General features: G+C 46.5%; 1 protein-coding gene across 1 annotated transcript in view; it reads left to right on the forward strand.

The window, feature by feature from the left end:
• Positions 1-25,140, forward strand: part of enpep (glutamyl aminopeptidase) — a 44,510-nt gene that overhangs the window by 16,431 nt on the left and 2,939 nt on the right. Inside the window, exons 13-19 of the mRNA XM_086127509.1 lie at positions 3,668-3,723; positions 3,807-3,957; positions 5,364-5,437; positions 9,616-9,720; positions 10,347-10,520; positions 12,098-12,238; positions 22,475-22,556. Coding sequence (XP_085983635.1) covers positions 3,668-3,723; positions 3,807-3,957; positions 5,364-5,437; positions 9,616-9,720; positions 10,347-10,520; positions 12,098-12,238; positions 22,475-22,556 — 783 coding nt within the window. The remainder of the gene's footprint in view (positions 1-3,667; positions 3,724-3,806; positions 3,958-5,363; positions 5,438-9,615; positions 9,721-10,346; positions 10,521-12,097; positions 12,239-22,474; positions 22,557-25,140) is intronic.

Consider the following 25,140-nt stretch of genomic DNA (forward strand, 5'->3'; position numbering starts at 1 on the left):
GATAGTGTGAGGGGCAGCTGTGGTGAAGGATGTTTCCTGAAGTCCACAATCATCTCTACAGTCTTGAGCATGTTCAGCTCCTGGTTGTGTCAGCTGCACCAGAGCGCCACCTGCTCCACTTCTTGTCGGTACGCAGATTTGTCGTTGAGGCTGATGACTGTGGTGTCATCTTTGAACTTTATGAGTTTGATGACTAGATGGATTGAGGTGCAGTCATTTTGTGTAAAGGGAGAAAAGCAGCTGAGAGAGGGCGCATCCTTGGGGGGGCCCCAGTGCTGATCGTGCATGTTGAAAACGTCCTTCCCAGCCTCACCTGTTGTGGCCATCCCATCAGTAAGCTGAGGATCCACTGGCAAATCATTGGGGACACACCGAGCTGGAGAACTTTTGGGGTGAGGAGTTCCGGGATGATGGTGTTAAACGCAAAGCTGATGTCCACAAACAGGATCCTTGCGTCGGTCCCTGTGCTTCGAGGTGCTCGAGGATGTAGTGCAGCCCGATGTTGACTGCGTCCTTCAGATAACTGTTTGCCATGTCGGCAACTTGCAGAGGGTCCAGGAGGGGTCTGGTGAAGTTCTTTAGGTGGTTCACTACAAGGCTTTTGAAGGACTTCATGACCACAGATGTCAGAGCGACAGGCCTATAGTCGTTCAGTTGCGATGTTTCTGGTTTCATGGAGACTGGGATGATGGTGGACTGAAGCAGGATAGGAACTCAAACAGCTCCAGGGTTCTGTTGAAGATATTGTGTGAAGACCGCAGCCAGCTTGTTAGCTCAGACTTTCAGGCAGGAAGGGGACACCTTGTCGGGCCTTACAGATTTCTTGATCTACTGATGCTTGAAGAGCCGTCTCATGTCCTGTTTGTGGATCTCCAGGGCAGGGAATGAGGTCTGGGTGCAGATAAGGTAGTTTCTGGTGGAGGTGGGCAGGTGTAGGTGTCCTTTTCAAATCTGCAGAAAAACATGTTGTGTAAAATATGTTATTGTTCACTGCTTAGGGCAGGCATGTCCAGCTCCAGGCCTGCAGGGCCACCGTCCTGCCTGTTTTCCATCTCTCCCTTCTGCAACACACCTGATTCAAATGATCAGATCATCAGACAGCTCTGAAGCAGCATTAGAACAATCCAGATTATTTGAATCAGGTGCGTTGCTCCTGGGAGAGCTGGAAAACAGGCAGGACAGTGGCCCTTGAGGACCGACTTTGGACACCCCTGGCTTCGGGGGATGGTAACCTGTAGTTTGTACTGCTTTCAGGACATTCCACACAGATGCAGTCGTTAGCAGAAAACTGTTTTTCAGCCTCTCTTTGTCGCTTCTCTTTGCGATGTTAATTTTCTTTGTCAATTGGTTTCGGGCATGATTGTACAGTTGCCTGAGTTTGGCAATGAACCATTGCTTGTTATTGTTGAAGGAGCGGAAGGACTTTGTTCGTACACACGTCCTCAAAAACAGAAACTGACGTGATGTTACAGTGTCTGTGTATCCATCCAGGGTGCCCATTGAAGTTTCAAGGACACCACATTCGGTGCAGTCCAAGCATTCTTGTAATGCCAGGTTTGCTTCATCGGTACATCTATTCAGTCTATCAACCGGTTTTAAACACTAGAGTTTGTGCCTGTATGTAGGGATGAGGTGTATTAAACTGTGATCTGAAAAGCCCCGTGCTGCGCGGGCAACAGATCGGTGTGCATCTTTAAGTGTTATGTCGCAATGGTCTGGAACAGGGGCCCATTCCGTTGATCGCGATTGACCGGTAGCTCACAGACTGGTCCCAAGCCGATCGCGATGGGTGCAGAGGGGAGGAAAAAACCCCAACCCAAAACATTTTTGTGTCTGTGTGAGTGTTATTCATATGATAGCTTTTTGTGTTAGTGTACACTGCACCCTGAGCATCCTATCAGTCTCACTTTCACAAAAAGTATTTAATAAAATAAAATTAAAAAGCAGGTCACCTTTATCCTATGGTGGCATGTGACCTGCATCACCGGAAGTTGTCTAAAATTGCAGCTTACAATCACAGCTGTTGCGCTATATCTTTTATTGATATTATTATTATTATCATTGTTTGTTTCATGTACAATTCACTGAGGGCATTGACAAGCAATGGGAATCTAGAGGGCCGAGAGAAGCAATTTAAACGATACACGTGAGCTACGATGGTTAACACACTGCAGAAGTGCGTCCCATGCCTCCGCGTCAGGTTAAAGGTAGGCAGTTTTTTCCCCTTTTCACAAACCCGCAAACACTTGTGTCTATGTTTCTGTTTCGTTCATCTTAGGGGCCATTATGGCTGTTGCTCATCATGGCATGCGCGCGTGTGCGAGGTTGGTTGATCGAAAAGTAGATCTTGGGTCAAAAAAAGTTGGACACCCCTGGTCTAGAATGTTGCCTTCTCTGGTCAACCAATCAATGTGCTGCTTATATCTGGGAAGTTCACGGTTAAGTTGTGCTCTTTTAAAATCACCCAAAATGATCAAGCGTGACTCTGGATGCTTCAGCTTGAGTTTGTTTACTTGGTCAGCCAGCATTTGTAGCGCGTTCGCGTTAGGTTGCGGTGGGATGTAAACACCTGCGAGTATGAAGGAGGAGAACTTGCATGGTGAGTCGAAGGGCTTACACTGTAAGCCCTTCTGTAAGCCTCACAGTTTGGAAACAGCAACTCCAAGTCCGGTCTACAATGTGCGCTGACCTTCATGATATCAGTCCTCCATTGTTCATTGATATCGAAGCATTCTCAACCACATTTTGATTTCTCTGATAGGTCCTTGTCATGATCAGCTCGGAGGAGGCTGAAGTATGTGCAGTGCGCCGTTTGGGTTGCGGTCGCTGAGCCAGGTTTCGGTGAAGCAGAGCGTGGCAGAATGGACAAAGGTTTTATTGGTCCTTGTGAGAAGAAGTTCATCCATCTTGTTTGGCAGAGAACGTAGATGAGCAAGATGGATCAATGGGAGCGGGGTTCTAAAGCTATGCTAACATAGGTTGATTAGTGCGCCGGCTAGCTTCCCCCTCTTCCGGCGGCGTTTCCATGTTCCGTACAGTGCAGCTCACTATTAACTCCGAAAAACCTTGTGGGTTTGCGTGTGCTTGTCGAAAAAGTCAGAGCGTGGACTCCCTACTGCTTAGCAACTTTTCTCTCGAGTAAGTAAGCAGTGTCAATTCTTCCTCTGTCCTCTCCGGTGCCATCATTCATGCTTTTTGACGAGTGCCCAAGTGTCTCTTCCGGCCCCTTACCCCTCTGTGCATGAAACAAGAGGGGCAGGGGCACGCAGGGCAGTGTAGACTGCAGAGGGCTCCCAGTCAGGAGCACAACAGGGCAAGGATCACAGCGCAAATTTGAACTATATCGAGATATACGTTATCGTCTACCATCGTAATTAAGATTAAGATATCCTTTATTTGTCCCACAATGGGGAAATTTACAGTCAGAGTTCAGAAAGGAAAACACTGGGTAGGGAGAGGGAAAAAAAATTATATTTAAAAATATATTGATATATTTTTTTTAATCGATAATGCTACTCTCGATAATCTCAAAACCTGACTGAAAAAACTCCCTGTTGTTATGTTCATCCGAGAAAGACTTTTCCAGATTCTTAAAAATAAAAGGCAACTTGGAAATGGTTAATCTCAACAAAAAGAAAGCTCATGACATGTTTTCCTTCTTCAACAGGAGTTTAATGCAGCTGATCGCACAAGCTACATTGACGATGTGTTTGCTCTATCAAGGTAAGGTATGGGACGAAATGACACAGTCCAAACGTGTTCACAAAATGTGTGGAGTAAAATGTGAATTTGAACCCATTGTTCAGGGCAGACATAATAGATTACGGCCATGCCTTCAACCTTACCATGTACCTAAAAAATGAGACCGAGTACATTGTGTGGAACCGGGTGGCCGCCTCTATCGCCTATGTTCGGGACATGCTGTCAGGCAATGCTGTGGTCTATCCAAAATTTCAGGTGGGTCAACAGAAAAGCTCATTTGCATTTCCTCAGGAGTATATGCCCATCAAAATCTATAGCAGTAAAAACATGCCCTGCCGAATTTCCTTAAACTGCTATGAGCATTTGAAGTCTTGACAGTTGCTATCATTCAAATGGTAATCTTTTCTAAGGGGAAAAAATAAGGTCTCAAGTAATCATTTTCAAACTTTGAATGCCACAATGTCTTGAACGTTACGTGTCTCAAATGAAGATTCCTTATTTGCAACACGTATTCTGACGATGCTCATTCGAGTTTTGGGATCGAGTTGGGGTGTAACCAATTCTGATCTGAAGAGGAACATCGGTTTTGTGTAAAAAGATGTATGTGCATTCATTCGAAGCGTTCCGCTTTCAACTTTTGCTTTGGTAAACTTGGACATCAGTATTGTAAAAAGTAAAAAAATGAGCACATAAAGCATTCCTACAGAATTTTTAAAAAAGTCATTACATTGCAAGTCAAAAGTTGAGTCATAAAATCTTACCCAGCACAACATACTGTATATTGGAGCGAAGATCAAGTTTTTTTTTTAACTTATCAAGACAAAAAAAGTACATTTAGCTCTTTAAAAATTACATTATTCACTCTAGGTGATGCTCCACAGCCATTTTTTTGTAAATGTGCTTGACAACTTAAAAATATAAACATTTTCCCCATGCCTAATGTGTGTGTAAAGTTTGGTAGGTTTTGTGCATGTTTGGGTCCTGAAAAATGCAAATCAGTGTGCAAAATAAATAAATAGATACATTAAACAAAAACAATTTGGACCTCGGGCCCTTATAATATCCACAGCAAATTAGCATCTAATCGTAAACCAGAGTTTACGATTTATTTACTACATAGTATGAAAAAAAGGCACTAAGCCGCCAGTCGAACAAACACGACTGCAACTCGGGAATGTTTTTTTTTCTAGCCTCTGAAATCTAATCCGCTAACAGCCAGAGGTCTAATGGTGCACTGGCACTTGCATAGGAACCGAAAGTGGAGAAGGCAGAGGAGGTGGACAAGGAGGTGGAAGCGCAGCTATTGAACCTTTACTATTATGGGCTAAAACTTCAAATCACCAATCACATTTTTGAAAATAGGTTTAAGGGTCAGCATGGAAGACATCTACACTTAACAAAACAAAACAAAACTGCTGAATTAGAAATGTTTTTGGGGCTTTACCATGATTGGTCAAATCATATGGAAAAAGGATCCATACATCTTTTATTGACATATGGACAGCTTATTTATAGCATCAACAAATCAAATGTTGCATTGGCACGAGGCAGGTATGCCCCCCTTGAAGGAAGAACGACCCATTTCGGGACTGTGGACAAACAAACAAAAATAGATTAATAACTCATCTGTCTTTACCCCCCCCCCCTCCCCTCCCCCACAGAAACTGTTCCGTGATCATGTAAAAGCAATTTCATCGACACTTGGCTGGAATGATGTCGGAGCCCAGACAAAGAGGTTTGGCAAGATCAGCAATCATATTACAATTATTTCATCATATTCAGTAGTAAGATTATGACTGGCCATCGGGTACACCGGCCTGATGCCTGGTGGGCAGTCCCCTCGGGCCAATTTTTCTTCCTTTTGTGGCTGAACCGCAATTGAGTGGGGGCAACCCATTCGTGCATCGTTTTTTAGGCAGTGAATTGAACCAATCAGGATATAGGACAAAGACGGCCCAACCTCCTCAGAAATGTAGAGATGCAGGCCATTGCTCCCTTTTTCATATTGTAATCACAATCATCTTTATTGGCCAAGTATGTAGAACACTCAAGGAATAAGACTAAACCATTCCAGAAAAAGGATGACAGCAGCCCCACCACTTCCACTGTCACGGCGGCTGCTCACCCTTATGCAGAGAGCGAGAAGCGTGTTGTTCTGACATGCGAAAAATGAAAAAAATATGTAGTGGTGTGGAAGTTTCATGAAAAACTGAAAAATGTCATCTGACGTGCTGAAAAATGTGCAAAAGTCACAGATGAGACGAGTTGCTACTACAAATATTGCAGGCTATTCAAACAGAGTGAGCAGGAACGTCAAACTGCCCTTAAGCAACGCTTACTTGACAGAAACGCTTGTTTGAATCAAATAGCACTAGCACCAATTGCATATCTTGAGTCAAAAACTCAAAAGTGCTGTGCGGTTAAAAAAATTCAAAATGACAACATAAAAAAGACCCCCCCCCCCCCCCCCGCACCAACATACACAGATATACATCACAAGCAAGTCAATGCTCTCACACACACACACGCACGCACACAAACAAACATACAAAAGATGCATACAAACCCTGATGACCCTGAAGAATGAAATCAGTAAAAATCAGTACCAGAGATGCCCACCAGGTTTTAAAATGTTGTGATCTACTGTTTCAAAAGCAGAACTTTGATCCAGTCGCAGCAATACTGTGAGTTTTTTCACATTTGCATTGCAAATGGTATTATTTAACATTCTTAAAAGAGCTGTCTCTGTGCCATGGTTCATCCTAAAACCAGACTGATATTTCTCTAAAATATTATTTGTATGTGGGCGGCCCGGTGGTCCGGGGGTTAGAGCGTCGACCTCACAGTATAGAGGTACCGGTTTCCTCCCACATTCTAAAAACATGCATGTCAGGCTGATTGAACACTCTAAATCAGGGGTGCCCAACCAGTCGACCGCGGACTGATCCCGAGTCGACCGCGAGGTGTGGAGGAAAAAGAAGTTGTTTTTTTTTTAAATGTCATGATAGGAAGTCAGTGGTTATTGGAGACTTTTGGAGTCTGTTTGGCGAAATCACGGTGTTCTCAATGAGCAGCGCCCGGTGCTGTTGTGGCCCCTCCCCCAAATGAAGCCGCTCTGATCCCGCCAGGTTTACAATCTGGGCTGGATGTTAATGTAAAACTCTTCTTTTGCTAAAAAAAAAACTAACCAAACATCAACAAATAAAAATTACAAAAGAAAAAAAGATAAGAAAAAAACATCCCCCCAATTAAATCAAATTAGCCATTGCCCTGAGGATATCATTCAGCAACAGCCAGTAGCTAATTTCCTTACCGATGAGTTGGAAACGCTGCTGGAAGTTGTTCAACAGTAGCGAGCAGGTCACGATCACAGCGATTGTCACCATGAAACGTCAACATGGCTGAGAAGAAACGAGTCAAGAACAACCATTTTCACCTTGAGTGGCAGCAAGATTATTTTTTTGTTTATTCTTATTCAAAGCCTGTTTGCTTGATTTGCAATGCAGCTTGATTTGAACTGTCAGCCAGTTGGCTGCCCTTTGGGCATTCTACGTAGGAAAGCCAAATGGCTTGCCCTTTGGGACTTTTAGTATTAATGTGTGTGGGCGAGGTGGGTCAGACGTTGACACTGGCCTGGTAGATCTCCGGAGGTTCGCTCCTTGAAAAGTAGCCCTTGGGACAAAAAAGGTTGGGCACCCCTGCTCTAAATTGTCCCTAGGTGTGAGTGTGAGCACGGATGGTTGTTCGTCTATGTGTGTCCTGCAATTGGCTGGCAACTGGTTCAGGGTGTCCCCCGCCTACTGCCCAAAGACAGCTGGGATAGGCTTCAGCACCCCCCGCGACCCGTGTGAGGATAAGAGGATCGAAAAATGGATGGAGGGATTGTTTGTATGTAAAAAAACAAAAACTTCAATTGGAGAGAAACTAGTTTCTCCAAAATCTTACTTAAAAACTGTAAGTTGGATACAGGTCTCTAATTATTAAAAACACTGGGGTCCAAACTGCTCTTCTTCAAACCGTTTGAAAGGCGGCAGGGAATACACCCGTCTGAAGAGAGCCATTGACTATATTTAAAAACCTGTTGCTCAAAGAATCCATAAAATGTATTTAAAAGTGATGTGGAAATTGGATCTAAAAGGCAGGTTGTTGGATTTACCTGGGAGAAAACTCAACCAAGTGTCCTAACATCAACCAGGGTAAAACTCTCCAGTGTTTTGTTGGGAGGGAGAGCGGTCTCTCTCTTCCCCCACGTGTTCGTTAATGTCAGACGATGAGGATGTTGGTGATCCAAATACACACTGGAGTCGATGTACAGTACCTTTGAAGGGTTTAATTTATTTTTCTGCAGTTTACGAATCGATTCGGGCTTCTGAGGGTTTCAGATTTCAGTCAGGAAGCGTAGAAAAAACACAGTCATGAGATTATATAGAGACACTATGATAATGAGAGGCGGGGAGTTACGCCTCCATGCAAATCCCGGAAACAAAGAAAGGTTGATGCAATTCGATCTTGGCATGATGACAAAGTCCAGACCTATCCTGCTGTGAGTAAATCTCGAGATAAGAGTTCCTCCTCAGGGAAACTTGAGGCCTTCAGGGACACGAAACAGGATACTTGGGGGCTGTTAATCACTCAAGGGGGAAGAAGATGTAAACTTAACACTACATTCTTTGTTTTCAGTGTTTAACAGATGTTCAGTAGACTGGCACCAGCAGCACCCACAGCAAGGCCAAACTCCTCAACAGCATATTACCGTATTTTCATGACTATAAGGCGCCATTAAAAGTCTTAAATTTTCTCCAAAATGGACAGGATGCCTTATAATGCGGAGCGTCTATTGTATGAGCCGAGTTCCAAAGCATGACTGAGAGCGCTTCTGGCCGACACGCTGTTTATATAGAGAAAAGGCAGAGTGAGTGATGACAGGCATGCGGAAGTCCGCCAATGAGTGAAGTGTAAGAGGACGCTAAAGGCACGTCCCTAGCAGGTACCAGTCGCCAATGAGTGAAGGGTGGGCGTGTAAGAGGATGCGAAAGGCACGCCCCTAGCAGGTACCAGTCGCCAATGAGTGAAGGGTGAGCGTGTAAGAGGTGAAGAGAAAAACGTGAGTACATGGTAAAATGGCTAAATAAAGTACAAACGAACTCAGTTTTGCTTCCGTTGCCTTTTTAAAAACGTGTTTTTAGCGTGCATGCATGCATGCCGTATGTTTAACCTGGCGAATGTTTTACCATGCCTGGCTGCGCCCAATATTACAGTGCGTTTTGTGTATGTGTCAAACACAGAAATAGCACCCGTTACTGAGACTGCGCCCAACAATACGGTGCGCCAAATGGTCGTGAAAATACGGTACACAGATACTTGAGATAACCGTTCCTCTTTTGATGTTAAACATGTCCTCTGGAGGGGTCCTAAAAGTGGTGGGGGTGAGGTGGAACTACAGGTGATTGTAATCAAAGTAAACAGGAAATACCTTCAATAGCGTTCTATTTTGTTTCTTTCAAATCTAACTAACAGAGAGGATTAATTCCTGAACAGTCTCCTCTGCTAAAATTAATTGTCTAGGTTTACTGAAACTAGTGAAATCTTATGTCATCAATTTTACTTCTGAAGTGGTCTGCGAAGTCCTCACAGAGAATGTCTGTCGGTGTGTCTATTGGCACTCTTTAGAATGGGAGCTGGTTAAAAGATTAAAGGTGGAAAAAAGAAGTCTGGGGTTGTTTTTATTAACTGTCTTGAGATTAGAAAAATAGGATGTTCTGTTTGACTCTTTTATTTTAAGATTTGAGTTTTTCTACGCCAAAAAATGTCAGGCCTTTTTTTTTTTTTTTTTTTTTGCTCCGGTCCATCCCTGGATTTGAAAAGTGTGACTCTTTATGATGCTGTCAAGTAATCATTGGTTATTTCTGTCAGGTTACTGCGGGAGACAGTGCTCAGCATTGCTTGTCAAATGGGAGATCAGGAGACATTGAATCAAGCGTCAGAAATATTTGACCAATGGATTAATGGAAGCATTAGGTTTGTAACTGTTTTTATGTGACTAATTTATAAGGTTTTATACATCTGAGTTTTACTTTGAGTACAGCACTTTGTATCAACCTGCGTCAATTAAGTTTGTCACAATATCCTCCTGACTACCAGTAGTTCAAATTTGTCCTCTGTAGAGGACATTTGTGAACCTAAATATCTCCCACCCAGTGCCTCCAATTGCATTAATTCCTTTTGATACACTAAAGAGGACATTCAGTGCTTCTAATGATACCAAATTTGTAGGGGTTAGAAAAAGTAAGAAAATGGCTTCCCTCAGTGCAAGCACTTTTTATGGGAAGAGGAAAAGTAATACTTTTTACAAACACATTTTGTCTTGAAATGCTGTTGGCATTTTAATTATAAGACTCTTATGAACACATTAAAGTGTTGTTTGAGTTGTTTTAAGTGTATTTGAGCCTGTTTAAAAAATGTAGTGGGATTTCAAAAACTTCTTTTGGAGTAGTCCAATTACTTCACATAGATTGGGGAATGTCAAAATAAATGTGATTGGACAACAATTTTTTTCCTGGTAGTCAGGAGGTTAAGACAACACCGTCTGTCTGCAGGAACCCTCTGCCATTGCGAGTCAATAAAACGCGAATTTTATTTTCCAGCAATGTAGCAGTGAACCTGAGGTTGCTAGTATATCGTTATGGCATGAAGAACTCTGGCACTGAAGCAAAGTGGAACATTATGTTTGAGAGGTACAAAAGCACCTTCTTGGCTCAGGAGAAGGACAAGATACTCTATGGGCTCGCATCTGTACAGGATATAAAACTTCTTTGGAGGTAAGTGGAATATCATCATCGGAATGTTTGACTCATCGATCAAATTGAGAAACATTTTCTTGTGTGTGGTTCGTTTGCAGTATATTTAATTGACAGTAAATGTGTAAATTCTGAAATCAATGTACTTCTTGATTGGTGTATTGGCAGTTTGTTTGATGTACTGTAGATACTTGTGTTGAATAAAAAACATGTGCAGGATCTTTATTTTTGTTTTCTACATGTCAAGCCCAAAGATGGAAGGAAGTACTGTATCACACGATCAGAATTTGGGAGCATACTGTCCCTCGAGTAAACTAAGATTGGTCGCGGACACAAGTTAATAATGTCGTGACTGGTCATTGAAGAAAATGGTTACTTTTAAATTGGAAAGAAATGTGTCCTTTCTGGGTCGCTGTGTGTGTGTGTGTTTTTCAGCAAATACCGCTTGTTTCCACCACTATTCTGTGTTGCATTATTTATTTCATGACTACAGTTACTGTACATTCAATAAATGCTAAATTCCTGACAATTGTTCAACTACAGTGGTACCTCTACTTACGAAATTAATTGGTTCTGGAAGAAATTTCTTAACGAGAACATTTTGTAAGTGGAGACTTGTTTTCCATGTAAATGCCCTAATCCAGGGGTGTCCAAAATCGGTCCTCAAGGGCCACCGTGCTGCGTGTTTTCCAGGTCTCCAGGAGCAACACACCTGATTCAAATACTCATGATCGTTCTAATGCTGCTTCAGAGCTGGCTGATGAGCTGATCACCTGAATCAGGTGTGTTGCAGGCGAGAGAGCTGGAAAACAGGCAGCACAGCGGCCTTCCAGGCCCAGAGCTGGTCATGCCTGCCCTAATCCAAGCCCCCCGCCCCCCCAAAATTCCGACATAAATGTTTTGGAAAGCATAAAAATGCATCAAAATATGTAACAAATACATGTTACAATTAGATTACTGAACAATAAATGAGAGTTATGCATAGTGTAAAAAAAAAAAGAAGTAAAGAATAAAAATGATGATCATTTAAGGTTTAACTGCGTCCTCCTCATTTTTTGGCTGGCATTTTGTAAAGAACTGATCCAAGGACATTTGCTTTTGTCAGCTTTTAACAATCCTTCGAAAATGTTCAAGGCAAACATCAGCATAGTGAGCGATCGCTCGACTGGTGAACACTTTTTCAGGGTGATTCACATTGAGAGCGCCTCATGGCCCAAGGGGCAAATGACGAGAATGTTGCATAGCCACATATCTATTTATCTATCAACACACATAGACACATACGGGAGAGGTCCCTCTTAGCCAATGGCAGAACAGCTAAAAATGTGTTGCGTTCAGGAAACTGAGCTGCGAGTAGCAGACCATACTGTATTTTTATCTTTCGTATCTTTTAAATTTTAAATTTTTTTTCGTACCTAGAGGCAATATTTTCCTGTTGAGGCCTTTCGTAACTTGAACATTTCGTATGAAGAGACGTTCGTTAAGTAGAGGTACCACTGTAACTTCAAAGCAGTTTAGTAGATTCAAGAATCAAAATCGCTCATGAGTAATGTGTACAATCAAAAACATTTGCTAAAAACTTTTCTTTTGACAAACAGGCTCCTCGAAGCCTCGAAAAATAAAACGGTGGTGAGGAACCAGGATCTGTTCACTCTGGTGAGATATGTGTCCTACAACCCACTGGGTCAGAGCATGGCCTGGGACTGGACCACACTCAACTGGGAATACCTGGTTAACAGGTCAGTGTTACACAGATTGCATTTATCAAAATCCATCCATTCATCCATACAACCCCACCCATCCATCCATCTTCTGACTGTGTCTCTGGGCCCGAGCTCATCTAAAATGAACTGATGAAAAGTGGAAGTATTCTGGGGTCTGGCAACCCCAAATTTGAAATTGTTTTGGGAAATTGTGGACGTCATGTCCTACGGGACAAAGCAAAAAAGAACCATCCAGACTGTTATGGACATAAGGTTCCAAAGTCAGCATCTGTGATGGTATGGGGCTGTGTTAGTGCCAATGGCATGGGTAATTCCATTGTGATGGCACTGTTACTGCTGAAAGGTACCTATATGCTTTGGAGAAACATATGGTGCCATCCAAGCAGCGTCTTTTTCATGGACGCTCCTGCTTATTTCAGCAAGATAATGCCAAAGCACATTCTGCACGTATTACAAGCATGTGGCTTTGTCGTAAAAGAGACGATGGTGGCCTGCCTGCAGTCCAGACCCGTCTCCCTTTGAAAATGTGTAACAAATTATCCATCCATCCATCTTCTACCGCTTATCCGGGGCCGGGTCGCGGGGGCAACAGCTTTAGCAGGGAAGCCCAGACTTCCCTCTCCCTAGCTACTTCTTCCAGCTCTCCCCGGGGGATCCCGAGGCGTTCCCTGGCCAGCTGGGTGACATAGTCACTCCAGCGTGTCCTGGGTCTTCCTCGGGGTCTCCTCCCGGTGGGACATGCCCGGAACACCTCACCAGGGAGGCGTTCAGGAGGCATCCGAATCAGATGCCCAAGCCACCTCATCTGGCTCCTCTCGATGTGGAGGAGAAGCGGCTCGACTCTGAGCCCCTCCCGGATGACCGAGCTTCTCACCTTATCTCTAAGGGAGAGCCCGGACACCCTGCGGAGAAAACTCATTTTGGCCGCTTGTATCCGGGATCTCGTTCTTTCGGTCACGACCCATAGCTCGTGACCATAGATGAGGGTTGGAACGTAGATCGACCAGTAAATTGAGAGCTTCGCCCTTTGGCTCAGCTCCTTCTTCACCACGACAGACCGATACAACGTCCGCATCACAGCAGACGCTGCACCGATCCGCCTGTCGATCTCTCGCTCCCTCCTGCCCTCACTCGTGAACAAGACCCCAAGATACTTAAACTCCTCCACTTGGGGCAAGATCTCTCCCCCGACCCGGAGGGGGCACTCCACCCTTTTCCGACTGAGGACCATGGTTTCAGATTTGGAGGTGCTGATTTTCATCCCAACCGCTTCACACTCGGCTACGAAACGCTCCAGTGAGAGTTGGAGAGCCCCGTTTGAAGGAGCCAACAGCACCACATCATCTGCAAAAAGCAGGGATGCAATACTGAGGCCACCAAAACGGACGCCCTCAACGCTTCGGCTGCGCCTAGAAATTCTGTCCATAAAGATTATGAACAGAATCGGCGACAAAGGGCAGCCTTGGCGGAGTCCTACCCTCACTGGAAACGATTCCGACTTACTGCCGGCAATGCGAACCAAACTCTGACATCGGTGGTATAGTGACCGAATAGCCCGTATCAGGGGGTTCGGTACCCCATACCCACGAAGCACCCCCCACAGAACTCCCCGAGGGACACGGTCAAACGCCTTCTCCAAGTCCACAAAACACATGTAGACTGGTTGGGCGAATTCCCACATACCCTCGAGGACCCTGCTAAGGGTGTAGAGCTGGTCCATTGTTCCACGGCCGGGACGAAAACCACACTGCTCCTCCTCAATCTGAGGCTCGACTTCCTGACGGACCCTCCTCTCCAGCACCCCTGAATAGACCTTACCAGGGAGGCTGAGGAGTGTGATCCCTCTGTAGTTGGAACACACCCTCCGGTCCCCCTTTTTAAAAAGAGGGACTACCACCCCGGTCTGCCAATCCTGAGGCACTCTCCCCGTTGACCACGCGATGTTGCAGAGGCGTGTCAACCAGGACAGCCCCACAACATCCAGAGCCTTGAGGAACTCCGGGCGGATCTCATCCACCCCTGGGGCCCTGCCACCGAGGAGCTTTTTAACCACATCGGTGACTTCAACCACAGAGATAGGAGCCCACCTCAGGGTCCTCAGACTCTGCTTCCTCCAAGGAAGACGTGTTGGTGGAGTTGAGGAGGTCTTCGAAGTACTCTGCCCACCGGTTCACAACGTCCCGAGTCGAAGTCAGCAGTGCCCCATCCCCACTGTACACAGTGTTAGTGGTGCACTGCTTCCCCCTCCTGAGACGTCGGATGGTGGACCAGAATTTCCTCGAAGCCGTCTGGAAGTCGGCTTCCATGGCCTCACCGAACTCTTCCCAAGCTCGGGTTTTTGCCTCGGCGACCACCGAAGCTGCGTTCCGCTTGGCCAGTCGATGCCCGTCAGCTGCCTCTGGGGTCCCACAGGCCATAAAGGCTCGATAGGACTCCTTCTTCAGCTTGACGACATCCCTTACTGCTGGTGTCCACCAGCGAGTACGAGGGTTGCCGCCACGACAGGCACCAACCACCTTACGGCCACAACTCAGATTGGCCGCCTCAACAATAGAGGCACGGAACATGGTCCACTCGGACTCAATGTCCCCCGCCTCCCCCGGAACATGGGAAAAGCTCTGTCGGAGGTGGGAGTTGAAACTCCTTCTGACAGGGGATTCCGCCAGACGCTCCCAACAAACCCTCACAATACGTTTGGGTCTGCCAGGACGGACCGGCATCTTCCCCCACCATCGGAGCCTACTCACCACCAGGTGGTGATCAGTTGACAGCTCCGCCCCTCTCTTCACCCGAGTGTCCAAAACATGCGGCCGCAAATCCGATGATACAACCACAAGGTTGATCATCGAACTACGGCCCAGGGTGTCCTGGTGCCAAGTGCACATATGGACACCCTTATGTTTGAACAAGGTGTTCGTTATGGACAGTCCGTGACGAGCACAGAAGTCCAATAACAAAACACCACTCAAGTTCTGATCGGGGGGGACCGTTCCTCCCAATCACGCCCCTCCAGGTCTCACTGTCATTGCCCACGTGAGCATTGAAGTCCCCCAGCAGAACAAGGGAGTCCCCAGCAGGAGTACTCTCCAGCACACCCTCCAAGGACTCCAAAAAGCGTGGGTATGCTGAGCTGCCGTTTGGTGCATATGCACAAACAACAGTCAGGACCCGTCCCCCACCCGAAGGCGGAGGGAAGCAACCCTCTCGTCTACCGGTGTGAACCCCAATGTACAGGCACTGAGCCGGGGGGCAATGAGTATGTCCACACCTGCTCTGCGCCTCTCACCATGAGCAACTCCAGAGTGGAAGAGAGTACAACCCCTCTCGAGAGAACTAGTACCAGAACCCAGGCTGTGTGTGGAGGCAAGTCCGACTATATCCAGTCGGAACTTCTCTACCTCACACACCAGCTCGGGCTCCTTCCCTGCCAGAGAGGTGACATTCCATGTCCCAAGAGCTAGCTTCTGCAGCCGAGGATCGGACCGCCAGGGTCCCCGCCTTTGGCTGCCGCCCAGCTCGCATTGCACCCGACCCCTTTGACCCCTCCCACGGGTGGTGAGACCATGAGAAGGGGGACCCACGTTGCCTCTTTGGGCTGAGCCCGGCCGGGCCCCATGGGTGTAGGCCCGGCCACCAGGCGCTCGCCAACGAGCCCCACCTCCAGGTGTAACAAATTATGACGCTTAAAATATGACAACGCAGCTGAAGTTGTACATCAAGAAACAAGGAAAAATACTCCACCTACAAAGATTCAACAATAAGTGTCGTCACTTTCCAAACATTTATTGAAAGTTGTGAAGAGAAAAGGTGATGTTACACAGTGTTAAACATGACGCAGTCCCACCTTTTTTGGAACCTGTTGCAACCATAAAATTCTAAATTAAGGATATCACTCAAACCAGTTTGGGGGTCACTGCCCCGAGTGCTCCGACCGCCACAGGCACAACTGTCACCTTTACCTTCCAGGCTCTCTCGAGCTCCTCTCTGAGCCCTTGGTATTTCTCCAGTTTCTCGTGTTCCTTGTTTCTGAGTTTTCCATCACTTGGGACCGCTAGATCCACTACAACGGCTTTCCTCTGCCCTTTATCTATGATCACAATATCTGGTTGGTTCGCCATTACCATATTGCCAGTCTGAATTTGGAAGTCCCAGAGGATCTTTGCTCTGTCATTCTCCACCACCTTTGGAGGTGTTTCCCATTTTGACCTTGGGGTTTCCAGTCCATACTCCGCACAGATGTTTCGGTAGACTGTGCCAGCCACCTGGTTATGGCGTTCCATGTAGTCTTTCCCTGCCAACATCTTACACCCTGCAGTTATGTGTTGGATCATCTCAGTCAAAGGCGCTGTCCTGGGTACGACGTCTGTCCTGGGTACGACGTTAAACTGCATCCAACTGGTCCTCCAGGTTGGGGGTTGGGCGTGAGGTTAACAACCTCACCCTGTAAAACAAAACCTGTTACAGAAACGACGAGAGGAAGCCATTCCGGTAAACCACGGCGAAGAAGAGACGGCACATCCTTGGATGTATCTATGACGGGGCCGGGTGAAATCCAGCAGGAAGCCCGACCCCTGATGACCCCGATCTTTGGAACCAAAACCAACACCAGAGTAGGCACCTGGAATGTGCGCACAATGTTCCAGTCTGGTCGCATGGACCAGGTGTTGAAGAATATGAGGGACTATCGCCTGGACATCTTAGGCGTTAGTGAAATGAGGTGGACGGGGCAAGGGCGTCTCGTGGTTGATGGAGCAACTTTTCTGTACTCTGGGAAGCAAGACCACCATTCCCATGGAGTCGGCATCATCCTCTCCAATAGTGCAGCAAAAGCATTGATTGGATGGAAGCCGGTGAATGAACGGATTATTACAGCAAGACTCTACACCAGATATGCCAAAGTAACCATCGTACAAGTCTATGCCCCAATCGAAGCTGCCTCAGCGGACACCTTCTACAACCAGCTCCAGACCGTGCTTGAGGAGATCCCCAGACATGACATCAAAATGCTGATTGGAGACTTCAACGCAAAACTGGATAATGACAGAAGGGGCCTGAATGCCACAGTTGGACCACATGGGTCTGCAGGCTCCACGAACGACAACGGGGAGAGACTGTTGATGCTAACCAGTACCAACGGCCTCAGCATTGGCAACACCTTTTTTGAGCACAAGCGGATCCACAAAGTAACCTGGGTTTCACCTGGTGGCGGGACCCAGAACGAACTGGACTACATCTGCATCAACACAAGGTGGCGCTCGTCATTGCTCGACGTTCGCTCCCACAGAGGTGCAGATGTGGGTTCAGACCACTTCCTTGTGGTGAGTAAAATCAAGCTGAAGCTGAAGAAGGTGAAAAAGGTGCAGCCCAAGAGACCTTACGCAGTGGACAAGCTAAAGGATAACAACATCTCAGAAAGCTTCTGTGAGGAGTTGAGTAGGAAGCTCAAGGTATCACAACACCTTGCAAACATTGAGGAGAAGTGGAGTATGTTCTCTTGTGCCATTGCTGAAACTGCAGAAGCAGTTATCAGCAGAAAGAGGGGTACCAACAAAGAGAGATGGATAACAGACAACACCTGGAAGTTGATTGATGAAAGGAAAGTGGCCAAGATAAAAAGAGAACAAAAGAGGAGGCTCCGGAGCTGGAGGATGGAAGACGAGGAGTACAGGCGCTTGGACAGGGCAGTGAAGAAGAGTTGCAGGAAGGATAAAAGACAGTGGCTAGAAGAGAAAGCAAGAGAGGCACAGGAAGCAGCCGAGAACAACAACACGACGACCCTATACAAGATCGTGCAGGAGCTAACCAACTCCAGGAGCAGCTCTAGCGTGCCAATCAGGAGCAAGGATGGCAGGACACTTCTAAGCGACGAGGAGCAAGAAGCAAGATGGCTGGAACACTTCAGGGAGGTTCTCAACCAACCAATGCCTCCCGTGCTCTTCAATTTCGATCAAGAGACACCAGCTCCAGCTCTAAATATTACATCGAAAGAGATATCCGAGACTGAGGTTGCCAAAGCAATCAAGGGCCTTAAGAACAACAAGGCACCGGGACTCGATGAGGTAGCTGCCGAGATGTTGAAACACGGCCAAGACGCTGTTGTGGAGAGCCTTACCCACCTGTTCAACCTGATTTGGCATGCTGAAGAGGTTCCTGCCGACTGGAGACGTGGGGTCATTGTCACGCTTCCTAAGAAGGGAAACCTCGCAGACTGCAATAACTGGCGGGGCATTACACTGCTGTCAATCCCCAGCAAGGTATTCTGCAGTGTCCTGCTACATCGCCTTAAAGATGAAGTGGATAACATCTTGAGGGAAGAGCAAGCCGGTTTCAGGAAGGGAAGGTCTTGCGCCGAACAGATCTTTACCCTTCGAAACATCATAGAGCAGTGCCAAGAACTTCAGACACCACTCATGATCAACTATATCGATTTCAAGAAAGCCTTCGACAGCATCCACCGGGAGTCACTGTGGCAGATCGTCCAGCTGTATGGTGTACCCCTCAAGTACATCAACATCTTCAGGTCATTGTACCACAACTCAACCTGTTGTGTCAAAACCAACAGTGGCACAACTGATGATTTTGACATTGTCACTGGTGTAAGACAGGGTTGCATTCTGTCACCCCTACTCTTCATCATCATAATTGACTTTGTGATGAGGAAGTCCATCACAGGGGAAAAAGTTGGTATCAAGTGGGGAGGGAGCAGACTAGCTGACCTGGAATTTGCAGATGATTTGGCTCTGTTAAGTCACACCCAGCCCGCACTCCAGGAGTTGACCAACAATCTGCATGAGCACGGAGTTAAGGTCGGTTTACGAATTAGCCAGGAAAAGACCAAGGCCATGGCCGTCGGACAGCACCAGCACCTTCAACCACTCACTCTACACCAACATGACATAGAGTACATTGACAGCTTCACATATCTTGGGAGTAACATCTCGAATACAGGTGGTGTGGAGAAAGACGTCAACAGTAGACTTGGTAAAGCTGCGGGAGTGTTCCAACGCCTCCGCAACATCTGGTCATCGAAAGCCATCACTACAACCACCAAGCTACGCCTCTATATGTCAGTGGTTATCCCAACAGCGATTTACGCCTGTGAGACATGGATGAAGACAGCCAACATTACCAACAAGTTAGATGTCTTTCATCGGCGTTGCCTGAGATCCATCCTGAGGATCTCATGGAGAGACCACATCACCAACGAGGAGGTGATGAAGAGGGCAGGAGTGGCTGAACTGTCAGACATTGTCTCTGAAAGGAGAAGGAAAATGATCGGCCACGTACTCCGGCTGCCAAGAGAGAGACCGGCAAGTGTGGCCATGGACTGGATGCCAGAGGGTGGAAAGAGGAAGAGAGGTAGGCCAAAGAAGACGTGGAGACAGACTGCCAAAGAAGACCTCAGTGAGATGGGTGTCAGCTGGCATGGAGCAAGAAGGGTCGCCAGTGACCGGAACAAATGGAGGAGGCTCGTCGCCCAATGTTCCAAATAGGAGCGGGCGGAACTAACTAACTAACTAACATCTCAGGTGCCTCTTTGCACAACGTACACCTTGGGTCTTGTCTGGTGTGGTATATCTGGGCCTTAATGGCTCTGGTGCTCAGGGCCTGCTCCTGAGCAGCCAGGATGAGTGCCTCTGTGCTGTCCTTCAGGCCAGCCATCTCTAGCCACTGATAAGACTTCTTGAAATCAGCCACTTCAGTTTTGGTCCGGTGGTACATCCCGTGTAGGGGCTTGTCCTCCCATGATGGTCCCTCTTCCAGCGCCTCATCCTCTGTTCCCCATTGTCTGAGACATTCTCTGAGTACGTCATCCGTTGGAGCCTTCTCCTTGATGTATTCATGGAGGCTGGATGTTTCATCCTGGACAGTGGCTTTCACACTCACTAGTCCCCGGCCTCCTTCCTTTCGGCTTGCGTACAGTCTCAGGGTGCTGGATTTGGGATGGAACCCTCCATGCATGGTTAGGAGCTTTCAGGTCTTAACATCCGTGGTCTGAATCTCTTCCTTTGGCCACCTTATTATTCCTGCAGGGTATCTGATCACTGGCAGGGGATAGCTGTTAATTGCCCGGGTCTTATTTTTGCCATTGAGCTGGCTTCTTCGGACTTGCCTCACCCGCTGGAGGTATTTGGCCGTAGCCGCTCTCCTTGTTGCCAGTTTGAGGTTACCATTGGCTTGTGGAATACCGAGGTACTTGTAGCTGTCCTCAATGTCTGCTATTGTTCCTTCAGGGAGTGAGACCCCTTCAGTGTGGACAACCTTGCCTCTCTTCATCACCATCCAACTACATTTCCCAAGCCCGAATGACATCCCGATATCACTGCTGTAGGTCCTGGTTGTGTGGATCAGGGAGTCAATGCCCCTTTCGCTCTTAGCATACAGCTTTATGTCATCCATGTAGAGGAGGTGACTCGATCATAGCTCCATTTCAGAAGCGGTATCTATAGCCTGTCTTGGCAATTACTTGGCTTAGGGGGTTCAGTCCTATGCAGAACAGCATTGGGGAGAGTGCATATCTTTGAAGTCAAGATGCCCGAGTAGGCAGCCGTCAGCAAGTGCTCTCATGAGCCTTTCTTTTTTTTTGTTGTTTTTGTGTTTGTTTTGTCACTTTGTGTTTGTTGTTACGTCGTGTGGAAATGATGTGGACTTTTTTCAGCATTTTTTGGCCACGACATTCATCAAGGAGGAGACTGTGCTTGGTGGTTGCGCCTTCTCGGCAGCATGGGTATACCAGCACTGTTTTTGACTGGGAGGAATGTCGGCGCCATTTGACTGTCGTTGCTGGACAGTCCGGGGCGCTTGTGTCTTGCGCCTGTAATGGGCAGCATTTTTCACAGCCCCGCTTTGTTCAGCAGAGAGATCTGTGCTGTTGAACGGTCTGCGGCTGGATGGATGTAAGTCTTGAGGAGCCGACAATGAGAAGAAAGGAGCGTTAGCGCGGAGCACCGATGCGAATTTGGAACTGGGCGTCGCGGCTTGGAGTTTGAAGCGGATTATGTGGGACAGGAGAAGTGAACTAATCTCTTTTCGTCAATGGACGCTACAGCTTCGTGTTTGCTTTCAAAACTTAGCTTGTAGCAGACGTGTGCACATTTTCAGCATGACGTCTCTGACCCACTAGTGAAAGGACACTTTGATCCTCTCCTCTTTCATCTATAACTGCTTCAGACAACAAAGTGTATGCAGAAAAGTGGTGAAGATTGCACGACTGTCTGTGTCCTATGTGTTGTGTTGTGTTATTTTTGTTATTTTGACTTCAAAATGCCGCCGCGAGAGTGGCTGCCTTTCCAGCAGCTCCTATATTTTGTTGTTCTACTTCTTCCTTTCATAACTTTGCTGCTGTGAATTGGGGATTTCTCCATTGCGAGACTAATAAAGGTTTTCTTATCTTATATACTTTGGTATATGCCACATTTGATGGACACTTGGGTAAGTGGCTTGCCATTGGCTTCAAGTGTGGTGTTCCACATCCTCATCGAGTTCGCAACAAAGTCTTAGGGTCCTGTTCACCTTATACAACTCCAAGCATTCAATGATACATGTATGTGGCATCAAGTTATAGGCTTTCTTGTAATCAATCCAGGCTGTGCACAGGTTGGTATGTCGGGATCTGCAGTATTGTGCAACTGTTCTGTCAACCAAAACCAGCATGTCATCCGTTTTATTGTCTCTCATCATTGTATGAGGTAGGCATTAGTGTGGAGGGTCTTGCCCAAGGACCCACACTGGATAGTGTTATGTGCTCAATTTTCTTTGCCCCAAGCGAGATTCGAACCCCCGTCCCCCTTACCAACTGAGCTATCCAGCCGCTCCGCCCCCGAAAATAACTGTGATATGAGTGGGATGGAGTAAACCTTTCATTGAGAGCAATTAAAGACCATTAAATTACCATTGCAATAAGACCTTGTCTTTGCTCATAAAAATGAGAGCTGTTAACGAGATAAAATTAAATGACTGTCCTAGGAAGCGAGGGAAGTCAGTGTTGATAAAAGTGACCAAAAAGATGACCAGAGTGCCTCATTGTTCCAGAAAAAGGGTTCAGGCCATACTATGCTCATTTGCACTGTCACGCTTTTCTATTGAAATGTGCTTTACCAAACAAGAAAGTTAAGTTCATGTGATGGCTTACGACCTTCTATAGCACAGAATACACTGCAATTGCCGTGTTATCAGACCAGTGCCCATATAACGCATGCTGTTATCTTCCTGTATTCTGTTGATTATTAACGAATGAATTTTCTTTTACAGATACACTCTCAATGATAGGAACCTTGGTCGCCTTTTGAATCAGCTTTCAAGCAAGTACAACACAGAGCTGCAACTGTGGAAGGTTAGGAATATTCTGTGTGCAACCTAATGCACAATGTTTCTAATTGGTGATAACTGCATGTGTCGTAATCAAGCGCAGAGACATTGCTCTTGTTTGTTTTTCTCTTCAAAGTTCTTTCACATTGGTCTGTTTCAAAGTGACAACCACTGTGATTCCAAAGACCACTTTTGTACATGGGGCAGCATCGGATCTAAACCCACCCGTTGGGGGTTTGTTCCCCAGCTCTCGAGTGAAAATGTCAAAATACCATTGAGCAAGATACCAAGCCCCCAATTGTGATTACAGTGATACATCAATTATCACGGTTAATGGGGACCGGGACCCTGCCGCGATAAGTGAAAAACCGTGAAGGAGGGTTGCCCCCCCCCCCCCACTCGGAATTTTTGTTTCAGTGTAAATGGGTACCAGCAGGTAAAATATGTAAAGAGTATTTATACTCTTTCCGGAATGACCACCCTGGCGCGCAAAGTCACACAACTATCCTTGACACTCAACTTCAGCCTTCTTTGACTGTAAGGATGGAATGCCGGACCTGTACCTCTGTTGGCCACCCTGCCAGGCACCAGCGATGTACCTGAGAGAGTATCAAATCCTTTGCAGTCCACTGCCTCACCTGTGCAGATGAGATAGGTGGAGCATCCATCACTTCCATCTTGTGCACTTGGTCATCCTCTTCGTCCTGCTTGAACTGCAGCCGCGGCAGTCTGCTGACAGCATTTGCATTTACATGCTCCTTGTAGACAATCTTGCATTCATAGGCGTTCAAGAGAACAGCCAACCTCTGCACCCTCGGTGACCCCATCTGTGGCTCTGGTTTCTTCTAATAGAAAAGAAAGATCAGTGGTCAGTGCAAATGGTGAACGATCGACTGTAAACATACTTGTGGAACCGCTTGATCCCAAACATTATTGCCAAGGCCTCCTTGACAAGCTGGGAGTAGTTCTTTTCTGCAGGTGTCAGCGTGCGTGACATGAACCCTAGAGGCTTTTCACAGCCGTCCGTCTCTTGTACGTTGTGATGGCACTGCCCCTATGCCGTATGGGGATGCATCACATGATAATACTAAATCTGTGTTTGCCATATAGAACCTTGGCCACATTTTAGTTATTTGCCCCAGGCCCATTTCACATCCTTTTTTAACAAATAGTGTAAGGAATGTGGCCAAATTAGACAAATATTTATTGTAATAATTCAATAAGCCCAAGTAGGCTTTCAATTCAGTCACTGACTGTGGGGATGGGGTCTCCTCTATGGCTGACACCTTGCTTTCTACAGGATAAAAATTGTTGCCTCTCAGCTTCACTCCCACCTCACTTATAACAGTCTCTGCGAGCAACTCCAGTCTGGTTTCCGTCCCCATCACAGTGCAGAAACAGCCCTCATAAAAATCACTAATGAAGCTTCTCATGACAGCAGACTATGGTTGAATATCCATCCTCATCCTCCTCGACCTGAGTGCAGCTTTCCCTCCACCATAGGCATCACTCACACGCCCCTACGCTGGCTTCACTCTTATCTCACTGGCCACTCTCAGTTCATCCAACTCAATTGCTTCACTTCACAGTCTTTCCCCATCGCCTCTAGTGTACCCCAGGGCTCTGTCCTGGGACCCCTCCTCTTCATTATCTACCTTCTCCTCCTGGCAATATTATCCACAATTTTGGTATACACTTTCACTGCTTCGCGGATGACACCCAGCTCGACCTCTGCAGCAAACCGGACGCCTCCCTCCCACCGTCCTCCCTCTCACACTGCCTCTCAGAAATCAAATCTTGGTTTACCCATAACTTCCTCAAGCTTAACAGTGATAAAACAGACCTCATCTGTACCAAATCCACCTTACACAAAACCAATTGTTTTTCCTTCACAATTGATAGCTCCACTGTGTCTCCTTCCCTTCAGGTTAAAAGCCTGGATGTCATCCTCAATAGCTCATTATCTTTCCACTCCCACATCAATAACATGACCTGGTCCTCATATTTCCACCTATGTAATATCGATCATCTCTGTCCCTCTCTCACCCCTCACACCACTGCTATCCTTGTCCACAGTACCGTCACCTCCCGTATTGACCATTGCAATTCACTTCCATCACAAATTCCTCCATAAACTTCAACGTGTTCAGAATTCCTGAGCCCGGATCATCACGAGAACCCCCTCCTTTCATCACATCACCCCCATCCTCCGACAGCTCCACTGGCTCCCTGTCAAACTTAGAATCAACTTCAAAATATGGGAAAACAGGCAGGACAGCGACCCTGCAGGCCCAGAACTGGACATGCCTGTTCTAAAGTCACAGTACTTTGATTTGAGTAAAGGTTTGGGCTACCCTACCCACTTGTGGATGAGATGATGTCTGAAGTTTTCGTTGAATTCATACAAGATATAGTTGCCAGTGAATGAACAGACCCTATTTAAAATATGATACACCACATTTGCGGATTTGATTAGTATGATGCTCTGTGCTGTGTCTTGGCACTAAAATAAAAGACTACACTATTTTAACAAAAACATTGTTTTTATGTAGCATTGTTTTTAGCTAGCTATCTAGATATCTAATTGAGGAGACATACCTTAAATATAA

The sequence above is a fragment of the Hippocampus guttulatus genome, chromosome 13 (genome assembly GCF_054856545.1).
Source record: "Hippocampus guttulatus isolate MCC_2025c chromosome 13, RoL_Hgut_1.0, whole genome shotgun sequence".
NCBI classification, from domain to species: Eukaryota; Metazoa; Chordata; class Actinopteri; order Syngnathiformes; family Syngnathidae; genus Hippocampus; species Hippocampus guttulatus.